The sequence below is a fragment of the Chanodichthys erythropterus genome, chromosome 5 (genome assembly GCF_024489055.1).
Source record: "Chanodichthys erythropterus isolate Z2021 chromosome 5, ASM2448905v1, whole genome shotgun sequence".
NCBI lineage: Eukaryota > Metazoa > Chordata > Actinopteri > Cypriniformes > Xenocyprididae > Chanodichthys > Chanodichthys erythropterus.
This window is the reverse complement of record NC_090225.1, coordinates 11,276,666-11,303,281: the sequence shown is the minus strand read 5'-3', so window position 1 is coordinate 11,303,281 and position 26,616 is coordinate 11,276,666. Positions and strand designations below refer to the sequence as shown.

The following is a 26,616-nucleotide window of genomic DNA, read 5'->3' as shown; positions in this document are numbered from 1 at the left end:
TTTTGTGTGTAAAAAAGATTGGACAGTAACAATCAAATTTAGAGGCATCATTAATGTAGGTAACCTGCAACATCTTGTATATATTATGTTTGATATTCGTTATATTGAACACTCATTAATATGCACCACTGGAATAACATTTAGCCCAATTGCTTTTTTCTTTAATATTTAGCTTCAGAAGAAAATTCGGTCGGCTGGTGTGTTTTTCTGCCGGTAAAGGCTCTGTGGTTGAGAGAGAGTGTGAGAAAGCGGAAGGCGGGAGGTGCGGGTACAGCTCTGTGGAAAGGGGCGGAGCTTATCAGACTGGCAAGGCGATAAACAGGCACAAGTTGTTGTTTTTTTTTATCTCTCACTTTCTCTCTTTTAAGATTTAAACTTGATAATTGCTTATATTGTACAAATATTTTTTTGCAACGAAAAATATTCAGCCTAATTTTACTTAATGTGCTGTCTTTTCTAACTAACTGAACTTGCAGTTTTCCAGTAGCAGACAAAAAACTGACTGAATGTTGAAAGTAAATGAGTAAATGAGATTCCTATATTACTTTCAAAAAATCTGTCCAGTTCAATTCGCATCAGCAGTGGCAAGAAAAAAGTTGAAGCGAAACCACCATCAGCTATGGTACCTGTGGGGGGAAAAAAAAGGATCCAACACTTATTTGAGCTTTATGTTATTTTAGAAGTGTGAGAAGTCTGGGATTGACACAAATGTTATCTTTCATTAACACATATGAGCATCCACTTCCCCATAGAAAGGGTCTCAAACAGGACTAGTCAAAAACAGACAAACACGATTATTTTAGAAAGAATGCTATAATAATGATATGTAGCAATCAGGAGTAAAACAAACACATTTTTAGTGTTTATGTATAAATATTTCTGGCCTACCCTGAGATCTGACATTGATCAATTACTGATAATATTAATGATTCAGTTACGTCATTTGCAGTGCTGATTTTCTCATAAAAGACCTAAAGTACCTTTTGTTCTTCAAATATACTGTAATCAAATGTAATGTGATGAAATCTTGGAGCAGGTTGGTTTAGTTTATGGCTTCCCTATGGAGAAAATGAATGGGGAAAACCTTCAAAACAGAGGCCGCGAAAAAGGTAGGAAGTCCGTTTTGTGCTCTCTCTATATAATATTGATATAATAATTGACTGAGAATAAACATTTCAGTTTCCACAGAAAGAAGAGATGATAGTAAGAGAGAAAGCGATCAGTTGTGGGGCAGGCAGAGTGTGTGCAGGAACACGTTGAACGATGCTGTGAAAGGTTGTTTTTTTGTGGTATAATTTTCTGCTGAAATGGCCTGACAAACATCTTTTTTCCCCTGCTGATGAATTAACTACACATTCACAGCTCTTCATAGATGTTAACACATCCTAAAAAAAAGTCATCATGTCAGCATACAACTAATTGTTGATCTTGCATTTCCTGCTAAGCGGGTTAATATCATGCACATATGCTAGTACTACAATTAAATGTTTAAACATTAAATATATATATATAGTATATATACAGTGCTGGGTGGATAACTGTAGTCTGAGTATTTTAATATAATGTAATTACAAGTATTTCATTTTTGGATTCTGATTAAGATGAATATAAGACCAGTAGGAACATTTATCAAGAAATTTAAAGGTGAACTAATTTCTGCACCACTAGTGTCACCAGAATTTCTCAATCAATTATTATTTTCAAACAGGTTTCCATTAACTGGAAAAACAGACAGTCAATGTTGCTTTAATAGGGTCAATTTTAATCTCACGTCTTTCATTTTTAAGAAATTAAACGTCACAGGATTAATCAAAAATCCATACAAAGATTATTATTCCGGGATTAATGAAATCGAACTGGCTGACTGTAGTTCGTTTCTCATATTCGTTTCTCATCCTTCCATCCAAGAGCCTAGATCCCCCTTCAGCGGCATAGACAGATTTAGACTCTGGGCGTTCGCTTTTGGTCCGAAAATGCGTTTGAAGTGAAGATGGCCACCTCATCACTGTATTTTTCCTTCTGTCCTTTGCTGTGTTCCCCCTTTATGAGTTGCACATGGAGCAGCCTGCAATTTATACACCACAAAATAAGCCCCTGCACATCTGCGCTCACGACCGCATGCTCTAGCCACCGCCCCGCTCTGCCCCACCCGTGGGGTGGAGGGACATTGGCAACGTTTGGCCCACCGCAGGTCTCTCAGCAAAACACTACAGTTATATTAAACTTAAATACAGGGGCTTGATAAACAAGAGAGAGAGGAAGAAAAAAAAACATCTCTGTCCGATCGCTGCCGCACTGCTTCGACCATTTTTGCTTGTGGTTAGTGAACGACGCTGCTAAGAAACCCTGTTCCCAAAACACAGAGCAGATGGTGTTTGTGTCTGTGGAAAGAAGCTGGATGGCCCCATCCTCAACGTCTGATACACACTCTTCGGGAATACATGCACTTGTGGTGTACTTCCTAAATTAATACAGTTATAATATGCATAAAAATTAGAATATCTATTTTGGACTTCAAATTTAATGTCTTAATAAATACGTTTCATCTGTGCACATTATTCCAAAAATGTTTTTTAAAAAGTTGAAAAGTTCTTTAATCCTTGTTTTAGGCTACCATTGAAATAGTCTTGCTAAAATTTTGCCACAAACAAAATTAACATTACTAACTCTACTAGTTGTGTAACATTCCAGCAACAGTAGCAAATAACGACAGATTGAATGCATCAAGATGCTATCAAGGGTAATTTTGACCTACAGCCTGCACTTCCTCAAACAAAACAAAACAAACAAACAAAAACAAACCTTCCATACCATTCTGATACTAAATGCCCACTTGTATCCAATCAATTCCCACTTAATAAAATCAAGTCCTGCCCTACAGTGTTCTCTCTGTTACACTCATGTGAAAATGACGTTCAACTATCAAATCCCACACAGGTGCACACACAAACACACACTGACCGAGCTAGGTCATTCTCATAGGGGAAACTTTGAGATTGATTTGCATGTGTGTATGTGTGAGGCTGGGATAAGGTTGATAAAAAGCCCTGAAGTCATTCTGTGGCTTCACCATAGGCCACACTCCCTGGAAGTGTGTTATTTGCCTCAGTCACACACACACACACACATGCCAGCAGCCAGCTGACCAGCACACAAGTGCTCATTTTCATGGCCCTGTGGCTATAAAGTGACAAGTTACAACATCAGCTCAATCACACACACACAACACAACCTTCTACACACATAATGATCTATCGATCTATCAATCTATCTACGGGATTGACACAAATGTTATCTTTCATTAACACATATGAGCATCCACTTCCCCATAGAAAGGGTCTCAAACAGGACTAGTCAAAACAGACAAACAAGATTATTTTATAAAGAATGCTATAATAATGATATGTAGAAAACAGGAGTAGAACAAACTAATTTTTAGCGATTATGCATAAATATTTCTGGTCTACCCTGGGATCTGTCATTGATCAATTACTGATAATATTAATGATAATAAGGCAATATTTTTTGTTTTGTATCATTTGAATCAGTTACGTCATTTTCAGTGCTGATTTTCTCATAAAAGACTTAAAGCACAGTCTTTTAACTACTTTTTCTGATTTTCATATACTTTTGTGGTTCAAATATACTGTAATCAAATGTAATGTGATGAAATCTTGGAGCAGGTTGGTTTAGTTTATGGCTTCCCTATGGAGAAAATGAATGGGGAAAACCTTCAAAACAGAGGCCGCCAAAAAGGTAGGAGGTCCGTTTTGTGCTCTCTCTATATAATATTGTTATAATAATTGACTGAGAATAAATGATTCTGTTTCCACAGAAAGAAGAGATGATAGTAAGAGAGAAAGCGAACAGATGTGGGGCAGGCAGAGTGTGTGCGGGAACACGTTGAACGCTGTAAAAGGTTGTTTTTTTGTGGTGTTATTTTATCTATCTATCTATCTATCTATCTATCTATCTATCTATCTATCTATCTATCTATCTATCTATCTATCTATCTATCTATCTATCTATCTATCTATCTATCTATCTATCTATCTATCTATCTATCTATCTATCTATCTATCTATCTATCTGTCATTACATGTGAGGTTTGTTCTAGGGACAAATTTCACACGCACACATATCCATATCTACATGCACAGTTAGATGGCGTAGATAAACAGATACACATTTTTGCTTTTAATAGGGCCACTGAAATCAGGCCATACATGATAGGTGTGTTAAACACCGCAAATATTTCGGAAATAAAAAGTAGGCCGCCCACAGCCATATTAAACTCTGAAAGCAGAGAGTATTTAGTACAAATTAGGGTAAAAAAAAAAAAGAGCGGGAGGACGAATGAAAAATTACTGGCATGGCTGTTTTTAATGAGGCTAACACTGAGATACTATCAAGTGGTGAGTGAGGGTGGAAGGGTGGTTTAACAGGCCCCAAAACCACGAAAATACACTTCAACACTCTCTTTTCCCTAATAATTCTCTCTTGTCCTGCATTTTCTACAATTTCTTTCACTGGAGAGTTTGTGTATTTTTGTGGTCCCTCTTATAGAAGGTCACATCATCCACTGAGAAACCATTTAAAAAACACCTATCAGCCAATCATGGGTGAGAAACACACTGGGAAATAAAAGAGAACTTCACTGCATGCAAGTGAGAGAGAGGGAGTCATGTGACCTGAGTTCCACCAATCAGATCATGGGATTTCCGTGCAGCAGCATTACCGCGGGAGCTGTGACCTCGGATACCTCAGACATGCGACTGACAGGCCGTTACCACGGAGATCACCATTGCAAGAGCGTCAGACACCTGAACTTTCAACTATCTGACTAAAACCACGTAGACACTACAACAACTACTTCTAGAGGGAGACAGGCAGACAAAAGTGTCCATCGTCAAAGGTGAGTCCATCTCTCAGAGTTGCTATCCTCACTTGGTCTTTCTCTCTTTCTCTCTCTCTCACACACTCTATCGCTCGCTTTCACCACACGGCACATATGCTGTTCTGTTAGTCGGCTTGTGGCGAAAGATTCCTGTGGCACTCTCAAACCCCAAATTCTTGGTTGCAGGCAGTCTATGTAGTTTCTCTATTTCTCTTTCTCCGACTGTCATTCTCTCAGGCTGAAGTCAGTAAGGCGGTGGAGAGGCCAGTTCTTTTCCCTCCTGAACAGGACACATGGCTTCAAACAGCATCTTCGACACATTCTCCAGCTACTCGCCCAGTTTACTGCGAGGTAAGTCACCCGTCGTAGCATTCCCTTCCCTCCTTCTCCACCAGTGTGGTGTCCAGAAAGTTAGTTTTGGCGGTTGTAACGTTCATAAGAGATCTGTCTGGTGTGTCTGCTGTAGTTTGCATGTGTGTCTGTGGCAGTTTAGCAGTTGTGAACGTGTGACAGTGCATGCTTGCTTGTATGTGGGTTTGATGTGTTGTATATGGACTACAAACCCACTATTGTTACACTTTTTAAAGTGCAACCTGACAGTTTACAGTATTAATATAGACCAGTTTACCAGCTTGTTTTGTTTTGTAACAAACTGATTTAAATGTCTCTTTTGATGTAATAAAGCATCATATGAATGTTTGATGTTGTGCCTGAATGGCCTTCTGAGATACCATGGCAAGGTACGAATGAAACCTAGACCAGGGTATTCAATGCACAAATCTGTCTTCTGATGTAAACTGCATCTATAAACTTGGAGTCTAAGTTACCTGCGCATTTATCTTCCTTACGATGTTTGTTTTATAATGCCGCAGTCTGTTTGGAGCAGTTCTGATGGGTTTGGATCATAATGGCCTGCTCACCGCAAGCATTAGCACTATAAACGCACTCTCAGTGCAGGGCGCAAGGGAGGAACCAGCTAGACCAACCTTTACTGGAACTCACAAACCAGTCAACTTCTGGAGCCAGGGCACTCTCGGCCTTTCTGTGGTCACTGTGTATATGTGTGGGTACGAGCCCAAGTCAACATTAGTGATTTACTGGCATCTGCATCTCCTGAGCTCCTCAGAAGAGGCCATTTGTCACTATGGTAACGTCAACATGTGATGAGGTGCTTCCTGTCCTTGGATTGAGGTTTCGTTTTAAAACAATGGCAAATCATTATCCTCATGCAATGCTCATTTAGGGTGAGATGGTGAAGTTTAGTTTACATCCGATCCTGTTTACTTTCTTAATGGATGTACCTGGTCTAATTGTGCATGATGCATTACTGAACATTACTCCAAATTAGAAATGTCTGTCTTTATAATGATTTTCTTAGTCAGCTGACATCACAAATCCCTCCAACCACCTGTTATTCTCATGAGCAGGTTTTTTGAATCCCCGTTTTTACAATCCAGTCCGTTCTCAATGGATAAATTCAAGTCCCCTCCTACATTTTTCAAAGTTTTACTTATGTAATATTAAGGAAGTAAAATTGGTTGCAAACTGCACTTCATTTGTTGACTAATTTGTTAATCATTTTGTCTGATGACACAAACTTCATATATATAATGCGTATATATAATTTTATATACAAAAAGAGCCACTCCTCTTCATACTATGCCTATTTCTTCTTTTTTTCACTGTTTTGAGTGGCTTAATGCCTGCAATCACATGATATAAGATGCTAATGTTTAATAAAACATGCAGTTTAATAAAGTTTACATTTGTGCATTTGGCAGACACTTTTACTGATAGCATTGCACTGGATTCATATATCTGGGGTCCGTTCTTCATACCTTGCTTAATACATCTGAGATGATTTGACAGATGCCAGATCTTAATTGAACTCTGGCTAATTTGGTTCTTCAAACAATTTTGCTGATTGGATTAAAATATCTGGATTAAATTGGCTGAGATTACTGCACGTTCTTGTGTTCCTCGAAAAGGGCAGTTGTATCGATACTCAAAACCACGATCAGCAATACAGCGATTGGCTGCCAGAGAGCTGTCATATAATTAAAAAAGACACCTGACGAAAACGTGACTCATTTCTGGACCTTTATAAGAAAGCAGGCAAGCAACCAAAACAACATAAAAGTTATAACAGATAAATGAAATGTGCACTGTTTTTTTAAACATGATTCCAAATCATTTAGGCTATTTTCACGATTTCCTCCAGGCTTTACATTTTTATTTCAATGGTGTAATTAACAGCAATTCATTTAATTTTACCTTTGAAGGCAAGGCAAGGTAAGGCAAGGCACAAATAAATAAATCTCTCACAAATACATCTCTCAACGAGTAAAACTGGCGGTGTCTTTATTATGATAGCCTATAAAACATTATAATATTATTTACAAATTTATTTAAATCATTATTATTGTCCCTGGTTCACATTAGGGTACTCTTGTAAGAAAGAAACAGTGGCTGGGACAGACTTTATGCATCACCTCCGCTTAAAAAGATGCAGTCTAATCCTGTTTACATACAATAAGCCTGATCCCAAGCAGGTTTATGCTTACGGATCTGTTGCTATAACAGCAAGTCCAGGATGAGCATTAAAGAACCGAACAATCCAAGATCATGCCAAATCGTCATCAATCCAATCCAGCTAACTGAGTTAGCGACGTATTAAGAACGAACCCCAGTTCATGCATTCCCTGGGAATGCTATATATTAGTAATAATTCTTCTAGCAAGCACAATTCATTAGAGTAGGCTGTTTACTGTTGCCAAGCAATGTATTGTAGTAGCAACTTGACAAATTAATGAAACTGCTTGAAGAATCAGAATTAAGAGTCAAAACAAGTTTTTTCGAAAACAAGTTGTGTAAATTTAAGATCAAAGAAACGAAGAGCAAATCACCCATCGCCAAGATTACAAGTGATGCTTTCGGCCTTGTTAATTGATGACACCCAGACCTGCAGAGACAAAATTAATACCACCTGCCTATGTTGTTTTTTTCTACTTTGCAGTCCATTTCACAAACTGTAGATGACAAAGATCCATCAACATCCCACTCATCTGCTCACATGAAAGTGTAGAAGTTTGAGTAATTGATCCTCACATGTACGGTCGAGTCTGTGTTTACATGCATCAGCAGAATTCTGAGCTGGTTAACATTACCGTAGAGTCTGGGATGGATCTGTGTGTGTTAAATAAAGCAGCTCAGAATTGGACAGAGTGAACACTGATGTCATCCGCTCTATGTAGTAAACAGTAGCTGAACGCTAGCAGGGGGTTATGTTTGCTATGTTCCTATAAACTCCCAGCATGTTGTTCTACTCTCCCTCCAGCGTTCACTCTCATTCTTCATGTGAACTATCTTGATTAATCACTAATCAGAACATTTGGGTAGATGTATCCCAATGTCTGTGGTAGTTATGTCCTTGCTTGATGAGCTGAGGGTTTTAGTTTAATTTAAATAAGTGCAGACAGCCAAAAATAAGGAAGAAAACGAAACACAGAGACGAAAAACAGAAGTGTTAAAAAATGTGTTTGCTTTAGTAACAGTGTTGCCAAAATAAGAGTCTGGGATGAAAGAGGTACCAGCTCCAAACTGTTTGCAGGATATTTTTAACCCGTTGGTTTCTGTTTAAAGTCAACATGAAATATCATTCGCAACCCAGATTTATTTCTGTAATCTAACTTATTTACAATGAAAAAATGTAGGGTGGGGATTGAGTGTATTTGCAGAATTGATTCATAAAAGTCAGAGGAGCATATCAGAATGGCGTCAAGTTATTGAACACGAGTTTGCGTACTTATGCACTAATCCATGCCGTTTTGTAGTATAAATGGTATGAGGGGTGTGTTCACACTGAAAACTTAAAAAAAAAATGTTGGACACTTCATGCACTCAATTGTTGCAGCTTTAATTACATAATAAAGGGGAGAGGCTATCAGACTCCAATGTTGAATGACAAAATAAACTTGTACAATTTATACACTACATGGCTAATTACAGTGTACAAGAGCATATTAGTGTGTCATTTGGTACACAACTTGTTTTTACTAGCAATAATGTGCATTGATGAGTCGATAACAATAATAATGGGTATTAAGAAAGGCCCTGTTTCTACCTGGTATTTAGATGCGTTTTGGTCGATCGGATCACAAGTGGACTAGGGAGACACCGGTTTACATCTGGTATTTTAATCCATCTCTGTTGTCCACTTTTAACCACTTCTGTCCTGTTTTCTTCAAGGGGAGGGTCTATGGGCGGGTAAATGTAAGGGTTTTTTCAGATCTTTTGATCTAATGGACAAAATAAGCTTATGCAATTTACATATGAATGTGACCATGAGGACAGAAAAACATACAGAGAGAAGCAGCTTTCGTTTCTGCTCTGACAGCTGCAAGACTGGCCGAACGTGGTGAGTGTGTGTTAGAAATAAGGAATGGTGAGAGAATATTGTTCTTGGTACATTTTTCGTCTTCAAACCAAACTGGGGTCTTTAGATGACAAAGTTTAAATCCCATCTGGCTAGCGTGCTTTCCATAATGTTTATGTATTAAGTCAGTAGGCAGAGAGTAGGTGTATTTAGTGGCTGTTTGAACACATTTGACCACATGAGCATCTACACTGTGAAAGCAATGGAGGTGGATGAAAGTGGACAAGCTCAAAACGTTTTACACCCCGTTTACACCTGTATTTAGCATCGTACACTTGTGATCCGATCGACCAAAACGCATCTTAATACCAGGTGGAAACAGCCTAAACAGGCTCAGTTTTGATTTCATGAAGACTTTCAACAGTTGTAGATCTTTCTTCCTTTCTTTCTTGACTAAAAGAGCTCTGATTTTTTTTTCTTTTCTGGTTTTAGTCAGAATTTCTCAGATATGAAAACATCACTGTAATCACCTTTGGGAATCATTTGTGCTGTATTTGTGCAATATCCTTTTTCAATTTGTTCGGCAATAAAAAAGGAAACCAAAGTGAATCTGTTAAAAAGACTAAACATTAACCCTCAGTTTCACAGACAAAGCTTAAGCCTAGTCCTAGACTAAAATGCATGTTTAAGCTGTTTTAACTGAAAATATGTCACTGCCATTGTTTTGTCTCAAGATGCACACCAGTAATGTTTTTCCTAAGACACATTTATAAAAGCTACTTAAATATCCTAATTGAACTAAGGCCTAATCCTGGCTTAATCTAAGCCTAAACCTAAATCTGTGAAATTGGCCTATATTATCCAGTCTGAGTTTTTCATATATACATAAAAAAATCATCTTCATCAGCTCATCTTCATTGGAAGAAGACAGTCATAAGACGTATGCCACACACAGCACGCACACACACACACACACACACACACACACACACACACACACACACACACACACACACAACACACACAGCACACACACACACACACACACACACAAAAATTATAATAATAATTTTAATGTTTAGTATTTTCTTACCTGTTATCCAGTACAAATATTTAACCATGCTTAAAACAGGATAAATTTACTTGAGAAACAAAATTGTTTGAGATATAAAGACAGTTATTCAGATAATAAAGCTTATTTTTCTTACCAAATTGGAAAGTTTGTTCTTGATTTATGCATAAATCTAACAGTTGCTGAGTTTAGGAATAAAACAAGAACATTTGCCTGTAGGGAAATGAAAATAAACTTAATTTAAATGCATATATAACATTTTCTTGTTTTAATTAATTTAATGAATGAATTTCACTGGAAAGCACAAGACAAAAATATTTAAGAAAAAGATTTTTCGCAGTGCAAATGTACGTTGATGTATGAAACAGAAAGGATCTCGTAAAACAGTTCACATGCAATAGAAACTGTGTGAGAAAGAAAATTGATGGAACAAGTCGAGAGGGTTTGTGTGTGTGTGTGTGTGTGTTGCGTGTTAATCTGATGCAGACTCTGTTTGCTTCTGCTGCTCACCAGCAACCACAATGAGGTCACACCTGTTGCACTGAAACAGCAATCTAAAACACACACACTAAATATATAAATATATCTAAACGTATTTATACAAGCCTACATACTTACAGAGATATATGGACGCATACATGAACACACAACCACATGCACAAAAGTACGAAATACAATGCACAATCTTAAACATGCAATGTAAAAATTATTCATAGATAAAGTAAATAATGTTCATTTACGTGATCATTTACATGATTTATGTAATTCTAGCAACTTGTCATATTCAGGAACTATACAGTCTGCAAGTGTTTAAAAATGAAAATAGCGATGGCTCTCTTTTCTCCATGAATACAGTAATAAACGATGGTAACTTTAACCATATTTAACAGTACATTACCAACATGCTAACGAAACATTTAGAAAGACGATTTAAAAATATCACTAAAAATATCATGTTATCATGGATCATGTCAGTTATTATTGCTCCATCTGCCATTTTTCGCTATTGTCTTTGCTTGCTTACCTAGTCTGATGATTCAGCTGTGCACATCCAGACGTCCTGCCCTTGTGTAATGCCTTGAACATGGGCTGGCATATGCAAATATTGGGGGCGTACATATTAATGATCCCAACTGTTACGTAACAGTCGTTATTATGTTGAGATTCGCCTGTTTTTCGGAGGTCTTTTAAACAAATGATATTTACATAAGAAGGAGGAAACAATGGTGTTTGAGACTCGCTGTATGTCATTTCCATGTACTGAACTCTTGTTATTCAACTATGCCGAGGTAAATTAAATTTTTCATTCGATAGCACCTTTAATATAAAGTTGCTACTACTTACATGTTTCAAATTAGCCATATTTGAGGTTGATGGATGATAGGCGAACATTTGGATTTCCTGACCGACATACTATAATTACCACAAGGTATATTTTGGTCGAATAAGCCTCTTCTAGTCGACTAACAATTAGTCAACTATTAGGGGGCAGCCCTAGTTGCATATGTTTGACTGTTTGCCATTTATTTACACAGTTGCTGTTGACACATTTAGTAACTTGTTGTCTTGTGATGCCAGGATAAGCTTGATCCTCTATGCAAAGTTGACTTTTACCCTTGTTGTGTTTCATATACTGATTTTTGAGGTCTGGTGTTTTAAGGATTTTTATTACTTTTTTTTTTTTTTTTTTTTTTTTTATTCTCATGATTGTTCTTTTGGAGTTACTTAATCTAAACAGTTAATGGACTTATTGATGAAAAGTATGGCAATTTAACATTTTAAATTCAGTTGAAAGCATTTACTTCTAGTTATAATTCACCCAAAAATAAAAAAATGTTCATTTATTTACCCTCATGTTGTCCCAAACCTGCATGGCTTTCTACTGTGGAAAATAAAATAAATTATTTGGGGAAAAACAATTCCATAAAATTAATGTTAGTGTCAAACAGCATTGGACCCCAAAGTTCTTCAAAGTATCTTCTTTTGTGTTCCACAGAAGACAGAAATGCATACAGGTTTGGAACAACATGAGGGTGAGTAAATGACTACAGCATTTTCTTTTTTGGGTGGGTTAACTATACTTTTAATAATTGAATTTAACTCAAAAGCCATGCAAACACCTTATTCTGTACAGTGTGCAAGCATGTGTACACAAGCATACATCTGCATGCATGCACATACATAGGTGTACATAGTGGAGTCAGCAATAGAATCCTCCCTGAGTATTCCGGTTGAATTCTACTGACATGACCTTACATAACACTAAAAGCAGAACTCCAAAGCAAAGCCAAACTCCATCAGTTGGAGCTACAGAAAACATTTATCACATTATGCTGAGTGCTTAGCCTGCAGATTTACCAATGCAGCATGTAGGACATTCAAAACTTCAGATGACTGCACAGAGTTTATTAATTTCATAAACACATGGTTCGTGCTCCTATAAATTGATACTTCACTGCACTGGAGCACATTCAAAGACTTTTGACTCCTGCCCATTACCCTCGGCCCCTGAAAATATCAGCATCCATGGCAAGAACTGAAATCTGTAACCAGATATTGAGGGTCTAGATATTGGACAGGGAAGAGCGTAATGAAAACTGCATGAGGGTCTCAGCGGAGGGTCTGGCTTCTGTGTCTAATTTAGCTCAGAACAATTCCTATTTATAAAGCACAGGCTCTGTTGTGGGACTGGAGTTGATTAGGGAAATGTCCTGAGTAAGGGAGAGTGTTTTGCAGAGATTTCTTGTCACTGGTATTGAAGCTAGCGATGTGTCAGGGCATAATGGCAGTGATGAGGGAGAGATTTCCTCCTGTTGTCGCTCTATATTTTCAGAGGGATAATTATTTACAGTTTCATTCTATTTTCTGAGAGGGTCTTAAGGGGTTGTTATTCTAGCTTTTATTTAAATTGTATGTACATTTGCATTTATTATTTTAGCAAACATTTTTATCTAAAGTGACTTTAAATATGCGGGAACATGTTTGAGGAGGACGTCCTAGGTTGACTATGTAAGCATGTAGACAGTTTTTTATGTGAAGGACTCGGGACGTTTTTGAAAATGAAATTGATGTGATGTTTGCATGTGCTCCAATTTATGCTTATACAATGCTCAGGGTAATTTCCAAGCTAAAGAGCCATTCTGTACTGTAATGTCAAAGTGACTTGCAAAGAAAAGGGATTAATTTAAACTATAGTCTCGCATAGCCAGATCTATACTCTATAGTCTCAAATATACTTTATAATCAAACTATCATAACAGTGTCATTTTAATTAGCCTACCTCATATGTCGACATGATGTCGGTGAACTGCAGAACTTGTGCAAACATCCACATCGCTATGATGCTTTCTTAACTACTGCTTTCTCACTGCAGTCATTTTTGTTGTGTTTATTTTGTTATTGAGAGGAAAGCACACAGCACATATTTACATTTTCATCTAAACATCGCTCTCAGCAGTGTGAAGTGTCAGGATTTTCGTTTCGTTCGAAAAGAACTTCACCATGAGCATATCAGGGCCTTGAATCACATTCAGTCTCTTGTATGTGTGATCGTGTGCGAACCAAGCACGAGCAATAAGTTGCTGGCTGCAGTTCACTTAATGGTCACCAGTGTCGCTAATAACAAGGGTTTCTAAATTCTATATTAATGTCCACAAACACGCTTTTAACATCCATGGAACCTTTGCATTGCACTTAAGGTTCTTTATGGTGGAAAAAAGGTTATTATTGAAATGTTCTTCACACTGAGAAAAAAAAAAAGGTTATTTTAATAACTGTTTATTGATAGGTTCTTTGGGAAAGCATAAAAAAAGTTCTTATACAGTATGGCATTGCTGCAAAAACTCCTTTTCCTTAATTTTTAAGGGTGAAGACAGCATCCTATTTGTACATAATATAAATGTGCAACTCATGCAAAGTGTAGGATAAACTTTACTCTTTCAATTGAGCTTGTGTGAATAGATTGCAAATATTTCAAAAACATTATACATACATAAAATATAGGTCAAATTTTTGTATAAAATCGAAGAGTTTTAATTGAATGAATAAAGAATATTTATAATCGTCTTACAGTTTGTTGGAATGTTTTTCACTGAGCATGTGGCAATGCATTATTGGATTGTCTCCTCCACTAAGAATGCATGCAATGAAGTCCAAAAGAAAGTATCTTAAAAAGCAGCATAATTGCCTTTTGAAAGCCTTTCAACTCTATAGTGTGTCTACGCATACTTGAACATGATAGTTCACCCAAAAATTTTAATTGCCATCATTTACTCGCCCTTATGTCATTCCAGACCTGAATGATTATCTTTCTTCTGAGAAACATAAAAGGAGATCTTTTTTTTTTTTTTTTTTTTTTTGTCCATATAATGAAAAGAAGAAATAAAATTTGCGATGTGCATGAGCGCGAGTTATTACAACAGAATTTTTTGGTGAACTATCCCTTTTTTGCTTAGTATGATTCTGTTCAATTATTCTTCTGCCGTGACTGTAGAAGATAATTCACTATAGTGCAATTGCAGCAACATTGTGATTGCATACTTAAGTTGATTTATAAATTACACTCACAGATATTTCAGAATGCAAAGATTAAACAAAAAATAAATCAACAAAATCAAGTATGTGTTAGTTTTAAGATTTTGTGTTCACATACTAGTATGTTTCGGGCTTAAAATGCTGCCTGAAACAGAGCAGTGTGTTTCTTTTGTAAACCAGAGTACTAGACCTTTGAGTGTGGCCATTGAGTGTGGATCAAAAGTGTTTTTCATGTATGTGTGCTCCATTCAGAGGCAACAGTGTTCTGGGTTCACCTAGAGTTATTCTGTTTTCAGCACTTGGGTGTGTGATTGTGTGTGACAGCATTGAATGAAGCCGAATCCTGGGTGTATGCTAAACACATTACCACAACACACAGTGAGTTTGAGGAACAAGAGGTGTTCGGTGGTCCTTGCATAACGATCTGTCATGATATGAGGAGGTAGAGGGATGTCAATGTCATTTATAATGTCTAGACAAGCTATTTTTGAGAGACCCTCACTGCAGTGGAACAAACGTCATGAAGTCAGGATGTACACTTCCAGAATATCCACAGCACTGGAAAGCTCAATGGAAATGCTCATAAAATAGTTTCTGTTTGATTCTTTGAGCATGTTAAAATAAATGCATCTAACATCTCTATAGCTCACATGTTCCAGTGAGTAATGGACCATTAGGACAGACTGCAGTCCCACAGAGCAGTTTGTTTCTTGCTTATGAAAAATTTCTATATTTTTATTGCAGTACTGCTGATTATTGCTCCTTATGATAGACTGCATGTTTGTGATTTTTTTTTCATTCACTCATTAAGTTTTTCAGAGAAGTGTATGGCACATGACTAAAATGAAATGCAGTACAGATAACTATAAATTTTACTTACGTATATTTAAAATATATATTTAAAAAAATAATGTATTCCTGTTGAATTTTTAGCATCATTACTCCAGTCTTCAGTGTATCCTTCAGAAATCATTTTAATATGCTGATTTGTTGATCAAGAAACATTTCTTCTTATTATCAGTGTTGGAAACAGTTGTGCTATTTCATATTTTTGTGAAAATTAATGAATAGACAGTTCAAAAGAACAGCATTTATTTTAAATATAAATAATTTGTAACTTTACAGATATATTTACTGTCAATTTTGATCAATATAATGTGTCCTTGCTGAATAAAAGTGTTAATTTCTAATACTGACCCCAAACTTTCAAACAGTATACGACGTGCACTTGCAGTATATGTAGCATATATAGCGTTTGACGTGCTAATGTGTTCCATCCAAAAATGGCAGTTGGCCATCAGCATGAGAAATCAGCCTCTAGCAGATCTACTGTTAAAAAATATACAGTGATAAGGTCTGTTTTGGGAGTGAACTTGTTTGTGTGGTGTGACATACATTGTTGATGTGTATGTTATGTTTTAAAGTTACAACATTGTGGAGTGAGAGGAACTGAAAGGTTTACACCCTACTTTCAGTATAAGAACATCAACAATTGACAGCCTTTTTTTCATAAACCATAATGGAGCACCTACACTTCCAGTCAAAAGTTTGGACAGACCTCATTCTTTATTGCGACTATTGTCCACATTTTAAAATAATAGTAAAGTCATCTAAACTATGAAATAACAGAAATGTAAGTAATGATGTAGTGATCAAAAAATGACATAAATGAAAACTCTTATATTTGAGCTTCTTTGCTAGATGTTCTGTCAACCAAATTCAAGAGGTATAGGATTATATTTAAATGGTATTTAAGGAGTTGCAGCTGGACGCTTGTTGGCTGCTTTTTCTTCACTATTCAGTCCATTTACTATTTATCCATTGAAAATATATAAATAATATTAGGGTTTATTCATAAGTAGAAAATATATTTATATTTCTATAATTCAGAAAAGTGTGTCCAAACATTTGACTGGTAATCAATAGTGTGAGTTTGGGGAAGATTATCTGTTTAATAGAAGACATCAGGCCACACTTTGGCTTTAAAGGATTAGTTCACTTCAGAATTAAAATTTGCTGATAATTTACCCACCCCCACGTCATCCATGATGTTCTTCTTTTTTTTCGTCAGTCGAAAAGAAATAAAGGTCTTTGAGGAAAACATTCCAGGATTTTTCTCCATATATTGGACTTCAGTGGGGTACAAATTGCAGTTTCAGTGCAGCTTCAAAGGGCTCTACATGATCCCAGACGAGGAATAAGGGACTAGCGAAATAATCCTTCATTTTCTAAAATAAAAATGTAAATAAAATAAAAAATAAAAATGTATATACTTTTTAACCACAAATGCTTGCACTGCTCTGTGATCCACTAGGCATCACGTTAGAAAGATCACACGTGATGTAGTTGGAAGTACCACAGTAGATCGAAAAACAGACATCGTTGTTTTACCTTTTTTTGTAAAGGGCGTTTGGCTTAGTCTTCGCATGTTCGTAGACACCGGATCGGTACTTCTGCCTACGTCACGCGTACCCTTTCCAGCGTGATTACGCCATTCATAACAGATCGCAGAGCAGTGCAAGATGAGCATTTGTGGTTAAGAAGTATATGCATTTTTATTTTATTTTTTTTAGAAAATAACCAATCGTTTCACTAGACAAGTCCCTTATTCCTCGTTTCTGATCGTGTAGAGCCCTTTGAAGCTGCACTGAAACTGCAATTTGGACCTTCCACCTGTTGTACCCTGTTGAAGTCCACTATATGGAGAAAAATCCTGGAATGTTTACATTCAAAAACCTTAATTTCTTTTCGACTGAAGAAAGAAAGACATAAACATCTTGGATGACATGGGGGTGAGTAAATTATCAGGAAATTTTAACTCAGAAGTGAACTAATCCTTTAAATACAGTATATGCAAGAAAGACGTTACAATATCACAATTAAAGACGTAAGAAAGAAGACCAATTGTAAGATTGTGAGATTTTCAAACTTTTAAAATAGACACGCAAAAAAAAGATGACTGCAAAATGCTGTCTGGTTTATTATTTAGTGTTAGAGGTTTAGAACAAGAATATTTGAGGAATATCAATACGGTCATGCTTTAATGTGTTTACAGATTGGACTATTATAGTAATTTTTACTGTAATAAGAACATGCAATATAAAAATTGAAGCTTAGTTGTGCAGAGCCACAGACCATAGGAATTTTATCAGATGGACCGAGGAAAATCTGGTCAGTCTGATTTTGTGTGTTTTCCGCTTTTCCAATGTATCATTAAAATGTCATTTGTTTTAGCCAGTCCTAGCTCTTGCTGTTATTTTTTTTGCTGTTGTAAACTAATCATGCATTTTCACCACACAGCTCGACACCTGCTCTTAAATGCTGATAAGCTTGTTTTCCATTAGTATTACTTTCAGACCTCACCCAACACCTGAATCAAAGTGCAGAGAAGCTAACAAACATTCGCATTTCAAACAAACACACACAGATCCTCCCAAACACACCCTATAACTGTTATTGCTATGGCCCCACCAAGATGCAAAACCACTAAGAACATTAGTGCCGCATTTTTAGCTCCGGTTCACACTGTGTTTTCACAGTATAACTTGAACATTTCCACATTAGGACTTTAACCCTCAGAGATCCACTGTCAGAAAATGGCAAAGCTTCTTAAAAGCAATAAAGTCATGTCTACTTTCACCAATTATAGGTTAATATGTCATAAACAGTAAATATAATATTATAATATGAAATATAATATTGCTACAAGTAATGTTTACAATTTTGTACAACAAAGTTTGGTCAAGAATAAATGAAATACATGGAAAATTAGAATTCGCAAATGATTGAATCGCCTCGTTAAAAACGTGCCCTGAAGCGTCTGCACACAATCGTTTTATTTGTCGTTAAAACCTCAGACCGATGCGTCATCAGTGTCTCAATTATCCGTCTGACGGAGAGTCTTCTACCATGAGAACTCTCGTACACAGACAAAAATCCTTAATCGTCTTCAAAAACCTCTCCCTTCCTCTCTCCCTTATTTGCCAGAGTGCAATAAAACAAGTTAATTATGGCGTTGAAAATATGAGGATAATGATAGGATATAAGATGATGGTCGCCCTGAGGTTATGAGTTCTTGATTCTCTCTGTTGCCTTTTTGTTTTGTTTTTTACTTGCTAAATCCAAGGCGCCCTTCCCAGAAAAAGCTGAAGTTGTTTACAAGTGGTTTATTGACTTGTGTTGGGTGATGGTAGATTTTTAGGTTTGTGAAAGCTTAGAGATCTTTAGGTGAATTATTTCAGATGATTATTTCAATGCATCTGTGGTTCACTCCAGTTAGAACAAATGCCATATAGAAGAAGAAAAAAAAGAAGAAGAAGAAGGAATAGTCATCTGAATAACCCAAATAAAATTAAATTTGCTATTTTCTATGCATTGTTAGGCAGAATGTACATGCTCGTTTTCTTACAGTAAGAGTGGATATCAAACAAGAAAAATGTAGGGTTGGACTTTATTTTATCTAAAAGGTATTAATTGGATTGTGAAAGAAGTGTCTCTATATGGCAGGTGGTTTGAGGGAAGAGGTTGAAAATTAAGATGGCTTGGTGACATCAACAACAAATGAAAATTGTTTGAAATTGGTGGAAATTGAATTTTTACATGTTTAAAAGGATGAATTACAATCTTTTTGATTTGGAATAACATGCACAGATGAATCATCCACAGTAAGACCAGTAACATTTATTATGGAAATAAATAGGCCCCTTTTTGATTTCATGTTGACTTTGAAGTCGCAAGCTAAATAGACACATGCACAAACATCCAATTTTATGAAGCTACTGTGCACACAGTGTGCATTTTAGATGGGCAGCCTTAAACTACAGTAATCTAGTATCTTTGAACAGTTCATAAACTATAGGGAGCTTGAGAAGGTGGCCTTTTCATTCATCTGATGAGTTAGTAATTTTAGTTTCACAAGTGAACTAGTTTTAGTTTTAATTTGACAATGCCTGGCATAATTTATTCTTCAACTGTGCACATGCTTGACCTGAGGTAGTGCAACAAGTGTGTTTGTGTGTTTATGGAGCTGCTGCAGTTCCTTTTTGAGGAAAAGCCCCAGACAAACAGACAGGGATTCCCCCTTCCTCTCTCTCTCTCTCTCTCTCTCTCTCTCTCTCTCACACACACACACACACACACACACATGCATGCTTTCTCTCTTCTCATTCATTTGCCCTTCCGTGTCTGGACTTTGGTCAGACTGTCTCAATCGCTCTCACGGCATTCCCATGCAGACACACTTACATAATGTACAAGTTGCAAAATCTCTCACACTTTCTTTCATTCTTGAAGACAGATGACAGACATCATGCTGCTGACTCGTTATGTCACAGTGATGACTTTGCGATTTCGTTCCATCTAGAAAACTTCATGATAAATTTTCACACTGTCACTTCCTGTTGGACATTCCATGCTTCATTTAACTGTTGTCTCTTTCAAAGTGCAAAAAACAAATTTAGGAAGTGAACTTAGAGTCAACATTTAACAGGAACATTCCTCCTAATGCAGGTTTTAACTGCTTTTTTTCCACATGAACTGAGAAAATTTACCAGCAAGAAATATTTTGTAATGTCTATCAAAATTTTTATATATATATATATATATATATATATATATATATATATATATATATATATATATATATATATATATATATATATATATATATATATATATATATATAATATAGTATAATATAAAATATATATTGTTATTATTATATATACTTTTTATAGTAATAATTATATTATTATATGATTATTATTATAAATATCATTTAATTCAATAAATACACTTTTGTTAATTATTTCCTAATGGCAGTTATTCAGATGTTTTTTCATATTGTTTGGTGGCTTAATGCAAGGAATATTGCACATTTGTCTCAACTTAGATTTCACAACAGATGTTTTCTTTAGTATACGTTTACTAAATAGATTTACGGTTACTACATCGGTTAATTTTTACTTTACCTTATTTATTATGTTGAATTTCCTGATGAAGTCATTAATTTTTTATTTATTATATCATTTATGAGTTGGTACTTGAGAGGATCAGCACATGTAATGTTTTAAAGCTTCATTGTTTTTACATTTATTTCTCAGGAAAAACATGTTTGCCAGCAAACATGATCTCAGCAGTGTGAATACACTTTTATCTCTCATTTCCCAGCCACTGATAGGAAGTCAAACTTGCCAAGCTCATTATGAGTGATTAAACATGCAGCAAGTCTGTTAACAAGCTCATTTTAAAACTCACTGGTAATCAACTCAGTGGTAAAGACTTTACATGCTCTCGGATTGATTAGCTCAAATAATAGTACTGAGTGTGTTTACAAACACACCAGAAGAGGGCTTGTTGACATCAGCCATAAAGGAAAATTGTTTTAGAGGCCGAGTAGTTCAAGGCCTGATTTGAAATTCAGATACTGTCAAAGTTTGCAGCATATAATAAATGTCGAAATCATTTAAATGATCAAATTTTTAATGCCTTTAACAGATGCTTTCATCCAAAGCAACTTACATTGCATTTGAAGATGATTTTAGCAATGAATTAATTCCCTGTGAATCAGACCCATGACCTTGACGTATTATGTTGTGCATCTGTGCCTTGTGCGTTGCAGTCAGAAAATCTGCATCAGTATAATAATGCATGTTCACAGCATCATGCATCATGTACACATGCTCTGACAAGCGTACTGTTATGATGAATTCCTGTTTTATGTCGACCTACTTTTTAAATTCCCTCATTCCTTTCATATACAGCATACCTCCTCCCTCTCAGACGCTCACGAGATGGAGCGCTTCGTCTGAACAAAAAAAAAGATAAACATGTGGCTTTTGTTGCAGGCATAAATGAACGACAGCATTCCGCATGACACCACATGAAAGGCATCCCATATCTCACACCATTTCTGTTCTTTCTTTTCTACAACTTTATGATACTTTCATTTTTTTTTTCGTTCAGCATTTGTTTTCCTCTCTTGGTTTTAATTGCCCTTTTCAAATATATCTATCTATCTTTCTATCTATCTATCTATCTATCTATCTATCTATCTTTCTATCTTTCTATCTATCTATCTATCTATCTATCTATCTATCTATCTATCTATCTATCTATCTATCTATCTATCTATCTATCTATCTATCTGTCTGTCTGTCTGTCTGTCTGTCTGTCTGTCTGTCTGTCTGTCTGTCTGTCTGTCTGTCTGTCTGTCTGTCTGTCTATCTATCTATCTTTCTATATTTCTTTCTTTCTTTTCCCCCCTCTCTCTGTCTCTTTCTCTGTCTGTGTGTTCCGGCTAAGAGAGGGCCCACCGCACGCAAAAACAAAGGGGCATTGTATTCTGGGTAAAATGTGGTAAGCAGACGCTGGTGGACGGCCCTAGCGGTCGCTGGCAGGCAGACACACTTCCTAACGCTGCCGGCACATGAGCTCTTGTTTTGGGAAAGCCCTGAGTTATGGCGGCTGTGGCGAGGGGCATTTATGAAAGCGGGACGTGGCTTATTTTGGGAGCCAGTGGGGTGGAGTGTGAATTTAGGCCCCACCGCAAGGTCACTCCTGGATCTCTTTCTTTCTCTCTCCCACATCTATTGTCAGGGTGGGACCACCATGTGCCCACTGAAACTCTTCTCTCACTTAATCCATCAAAATGGTTCCAACAAGTCTGAAAATGCATCTCTATGCAGTACTCAGGGGTCTTTTCCAGGGGCTTTGAAGTTTTCCTAGAGGGTCAGACTTCCTAGCGGTGGTGGTGGATTACTGCGGTTCTGCTGTAAAAATAGAGCTGCATAATAGAACTGTTTGCCAATTGAATTATTTCCATGAGAGGGTGTATTATATAGAAATGTGGGAGATTTTTCAATTAAGGATATTTTTATTTTTTTTCCCAAAGATTTTTTTAAATAAAAAAAAAAAACAGTTTTAGTTTTAAAGATGATGTGTGTAATCTTTTAAGTACTTTATTCTTTTTGCATGCTTAATGTGGAGAAACTACAAAAACTTCACAATACATAGCCATCCGCAGTCATTGTGGTACTGCGTTCAAAATTGCTCTGTGTGTTCAAGCATCACAAACAGCCAAACCTAGCTATACTGAATGAACCAATGATGTGTGTTTGGGGGCGGGACAATCTATTTGCTGACCAACTTCAGATGGTGCTCAAGAAACCGGTTTGAAAACTATCATTATTTAGTGTTTTTATTTGGGGGTGCTAAAGGCACAGAAATTATACACTTCAGGATACATCATCTTATAATATCTTATATCTTTATATATATATATATATATATATATATATATATATATATATATATATATATATATATATATATATATATATATATATATATATATATATACACATTCACTGATGCTCCAGAAGGAAACATGATGCATTAAGAGCCAAGGGGTGAAAACTATTGAATTCAAATATCAAGGTAAATTGTACTTAATTTTTCTGCCGGGAAACATGAAAGGTTTTTTTTTAGTACTAAATGAAAAATAATGATATTTAAACAAAATAAGAAAAATTGTGACATCTTCATCTTGTTCAAAAGTTTTCACCCCCCCCCCCCAGCTCTTAATGCATCGTGTTTTCTTCTGGAGCATCAGTGAATGTTTAAACCTTTTTTAATAGTTGTGTTTGAGTCCCTCAATTGTCCTCAGTGTGAAAACACAAATCTCAAAATCCTACAGTAACTGCTGGAAAGGGTTCAAATATGCAAAAATGCTTGAAAACTGATGAATCTGCAGAACAGAGCTCAGTTTAACTGCTCAGGACAAACAAGAGACTCATGAACAACCATCACAAAACATAAAAACAGTCGTAGATCATCAGGTAACCACACACAGTATTGAGGATCAATGGTTCACATACTTATGAATGGGGTTATTTTAATAAATTCAGCTATTGTTTTGTCTTGTGAACTAAATGCAAACATCTTTTATGTAAAATATCTCACTCAGGACAGTACTCAATAAAAAAAATAACATGCATTTTGTATGATCTCAGATTCTGCAAGGGGTTCACATACTTTTTCATTGCTCTTTATATATACACACAAATTCCTATACATAGGGTTGTGTGCGTAATGATAATGGTGATAACTCTATGAATGACATCATAAATGTATCACAGAGTCATGGTGATTCTCATGTGTTGTGAACTCATAAATGAATGCCACTGGTCAACCACAGTCACAGAGGCAAAAAGTGCTTGGTCAACGGTATAATTTTAATGAAATACTGTACATTGTCTGACCACATATGAAAGAACATTTTAAAAGAGCAGACTTGAAGAGTCTGAGAAAGTGACTTTCTGGCTTGAGAAACACAAATGTTTTAAATGAAGCATATTTTGCTGGGAAAAATCCGCCTGCGGTTCTTTACTATGGTGCAATGTGTTGTAGTCGGTTTAGAACCTTAAGACTGGTGTGGTGTATTTTAAAAAGGATTCAGAACCCCTTACCTCCAATATGGTATTTTTTGCACCAAAGAAATGCATAATTTAGTTTTATATGCACATTTTACACCCTCTCTCTGGCTCTTACAATTAATTAACTATTTTCCTGCTGTGCCTTTGAGACTCTTATATGTGAACTTCCTCTGCATATTTTAAATGAGATAAGGCACTGTGCTGCACTTACGCACAATCTGTGGATTTGCTGGGGTTTTCTTTTAGAATTTTCTGTCTTTTATAGATTTTAACTGCCTGAAACAAGCAATTACCGTAGATTTCAGATTCAGTATCACAGCATCAAACAGATAGTGAGAAACAAAGTCATCTCATGAATGTGTGTGTGTGTGTGTGTGGGTGTGTGAGTGCAGTTGTGATTGCAGATGTTTGTGTCTTTACAGATCATGTGCAAACATAAGAAATTCAACCTGATGAATCATAATACTACTAAACCCAAAACTGGGTTTAGTACTAAACTGATGTTTATGCACATTTAAACAAGTAGAAAGAGCCAGGGAGACCGTGCAAATATGCACTAACAAACACTAGCAAATACGATGTTTGCAAATCAGAACTTACGTTGTACTGATGTTTCCTGTGTCTCCAGCCAGTGATGTTTCAGAAGCCTCGCTTCAGCTGATGCACAGACCGTCTCCTCCTCTATGGGCCAGGAGGGCGACTCTACCGCCATGAAGTTAGCCAAAATCCAACTGAAAGAGGAAATGACACTTGAATTGCACACATATCCATAAAAAAGCATTTGATTTATTTCTCAAGGGAGGCATTTTACTCAGACAGTTCTTGCTTCGGAGTCTCAATATTCCTAACAGCGTAATAAATCTGTACTTTTCTACCGCAAACATTAACTCGGATCTCTCTTTGTAAAACACTTCCTGCATGCTCCATGAAAAACAGACTTGTTTTGAATGCTTTTTCAGTGTTATGTCACATCTCTACAGCATCTGAGCATTCTTAGTTTATTAACATTTCTTGTAAAATAGATACTTCTGGTGCATTCAGCCATGCAAAAATGTAGACATTAGTATTTGAACCTTATCACTTTAATAATGAATGAGAAATTGAGAAGGCTGGTGTCATCTGAACCCATCAGATATTTCATTGAGTAATGAGTTTTTTGGAGAAGTTTATTCATCCTAGACAGTTTCTGTGAGGAAATATGGCTTTAATTCTGTGGTCTGTGACAGAGTGAGCACTTCTGGACAGAAATACAAAATAATTGTTTGTTTTACATTCGCTGAAAAGATCCATATACCTTGTGAATGCCGTCATCTGTAATATTTCTGTGCAATAACAATTCAGATTCATCCATCAGCCAAATATGCTTTGATCTGACATGCTTTACTTAAAATATAAAACAAATTATAGCTTAGAGTGAATCATTCACCACAAGCGTCACTGTATTTGACAAAAGACGGTAAACTAAGCTTCATTACAGTCAACAGCGCCGAGAGTGTTTATATATTGTATTAATATGAGCGTGCATTGATGTTTTTTCCTCATTTGAATTTACATTCATTTACAAAGTATTAGCTGCATGCAATGAAAATGAAAAGATGACATCACAAAGACTTCGCAAAGATGCATAGGACACTGTGATGATGTCATTAGGGACACCTTATATGAGGTGGGGCTGAAATTCAAGCATGTAAACGGGAGATTTAGAGTTGACTGCAGGTCATCCGTGCTGCTTTCTCAGGCAGACAAACCCGCAGTTGAAACACAAGGAGACACTGTACGGAAGGAATGCTCTCTGTGGCTTCCAGACTTGCTCCCTCTGTAATTTGTAAATGTACAGAAATGTGCTGCCGCCCACAGAGGGGGGAAGATAGCAAATCCACAGACTTATGTCAGCATTTTATGCCCCGATTTGATTTTTATCTGCGGGTACGGTGGCCGGTGTGTGTGTTCGGGGGGTGATGACTAATAAAGTAATGCTTTACCAGAGCATTTGGGCAAATATCTGTGGTTTTTTCAGATTCAGTATTCTTCAGACTGTCGTACCGCTTTTGCAAGAAATCTAAGTAGGTTCATTTGTGTCTGTGTGTGCTTTCATCATTAACTTTTGAGACATATGAAGTTATTTTTGACTTGCTATTAAAAAAATTGTGATTATAGGTTGGCATGTGAACATCTTTCTCACAGGGTTCAATGGGGTGAAAAGCCTACATTTAAGGATTTTTTTTTCACACAGTATGACTGAGCAGCAACATAATTTGTGTCAAAATAATTTGTTAAGTATATTACAATGTAAGTTTTGATGATG

At 36.3% G+C, this 26,616-nt stretch overlaps 1 protein-coding gene across 2 annotated transcripts in view; it reads left to right on the top strand.

Annotated features, from left to right (window-relative positions):
* The first annotated feature begins 4,356 nt into the window (after positions 1–4,356).
* runx3 (RUNX family transcription factor 3) overlaps positions 4,357–26,616 on the top strand; it is a 56,628-nt gene continuing 34,368 nt past the window's right edge. Inside the window, exons 1-2 of one of the 2 annotated variants that reach the window (XM_067386056.1) lie at positions 4,357–4,915; positions 5,135–5,248. In XM_067386056.1, coding sequence (XP_067242157.1) covers positions 5,191–5,248 — 58 coding nt within the window. In that variant the 5' untranslated portion in view covers positions 4,357–4,915; positions 5,135–5,190. Of the gene's footprint in view, positions 4,916–5,134; positions 5,249–9,310; positions 9,315–26,616 lie in introns of those variants that run through there. The other variant, XM_067386057.1, reaches the window with a different exon arrangement.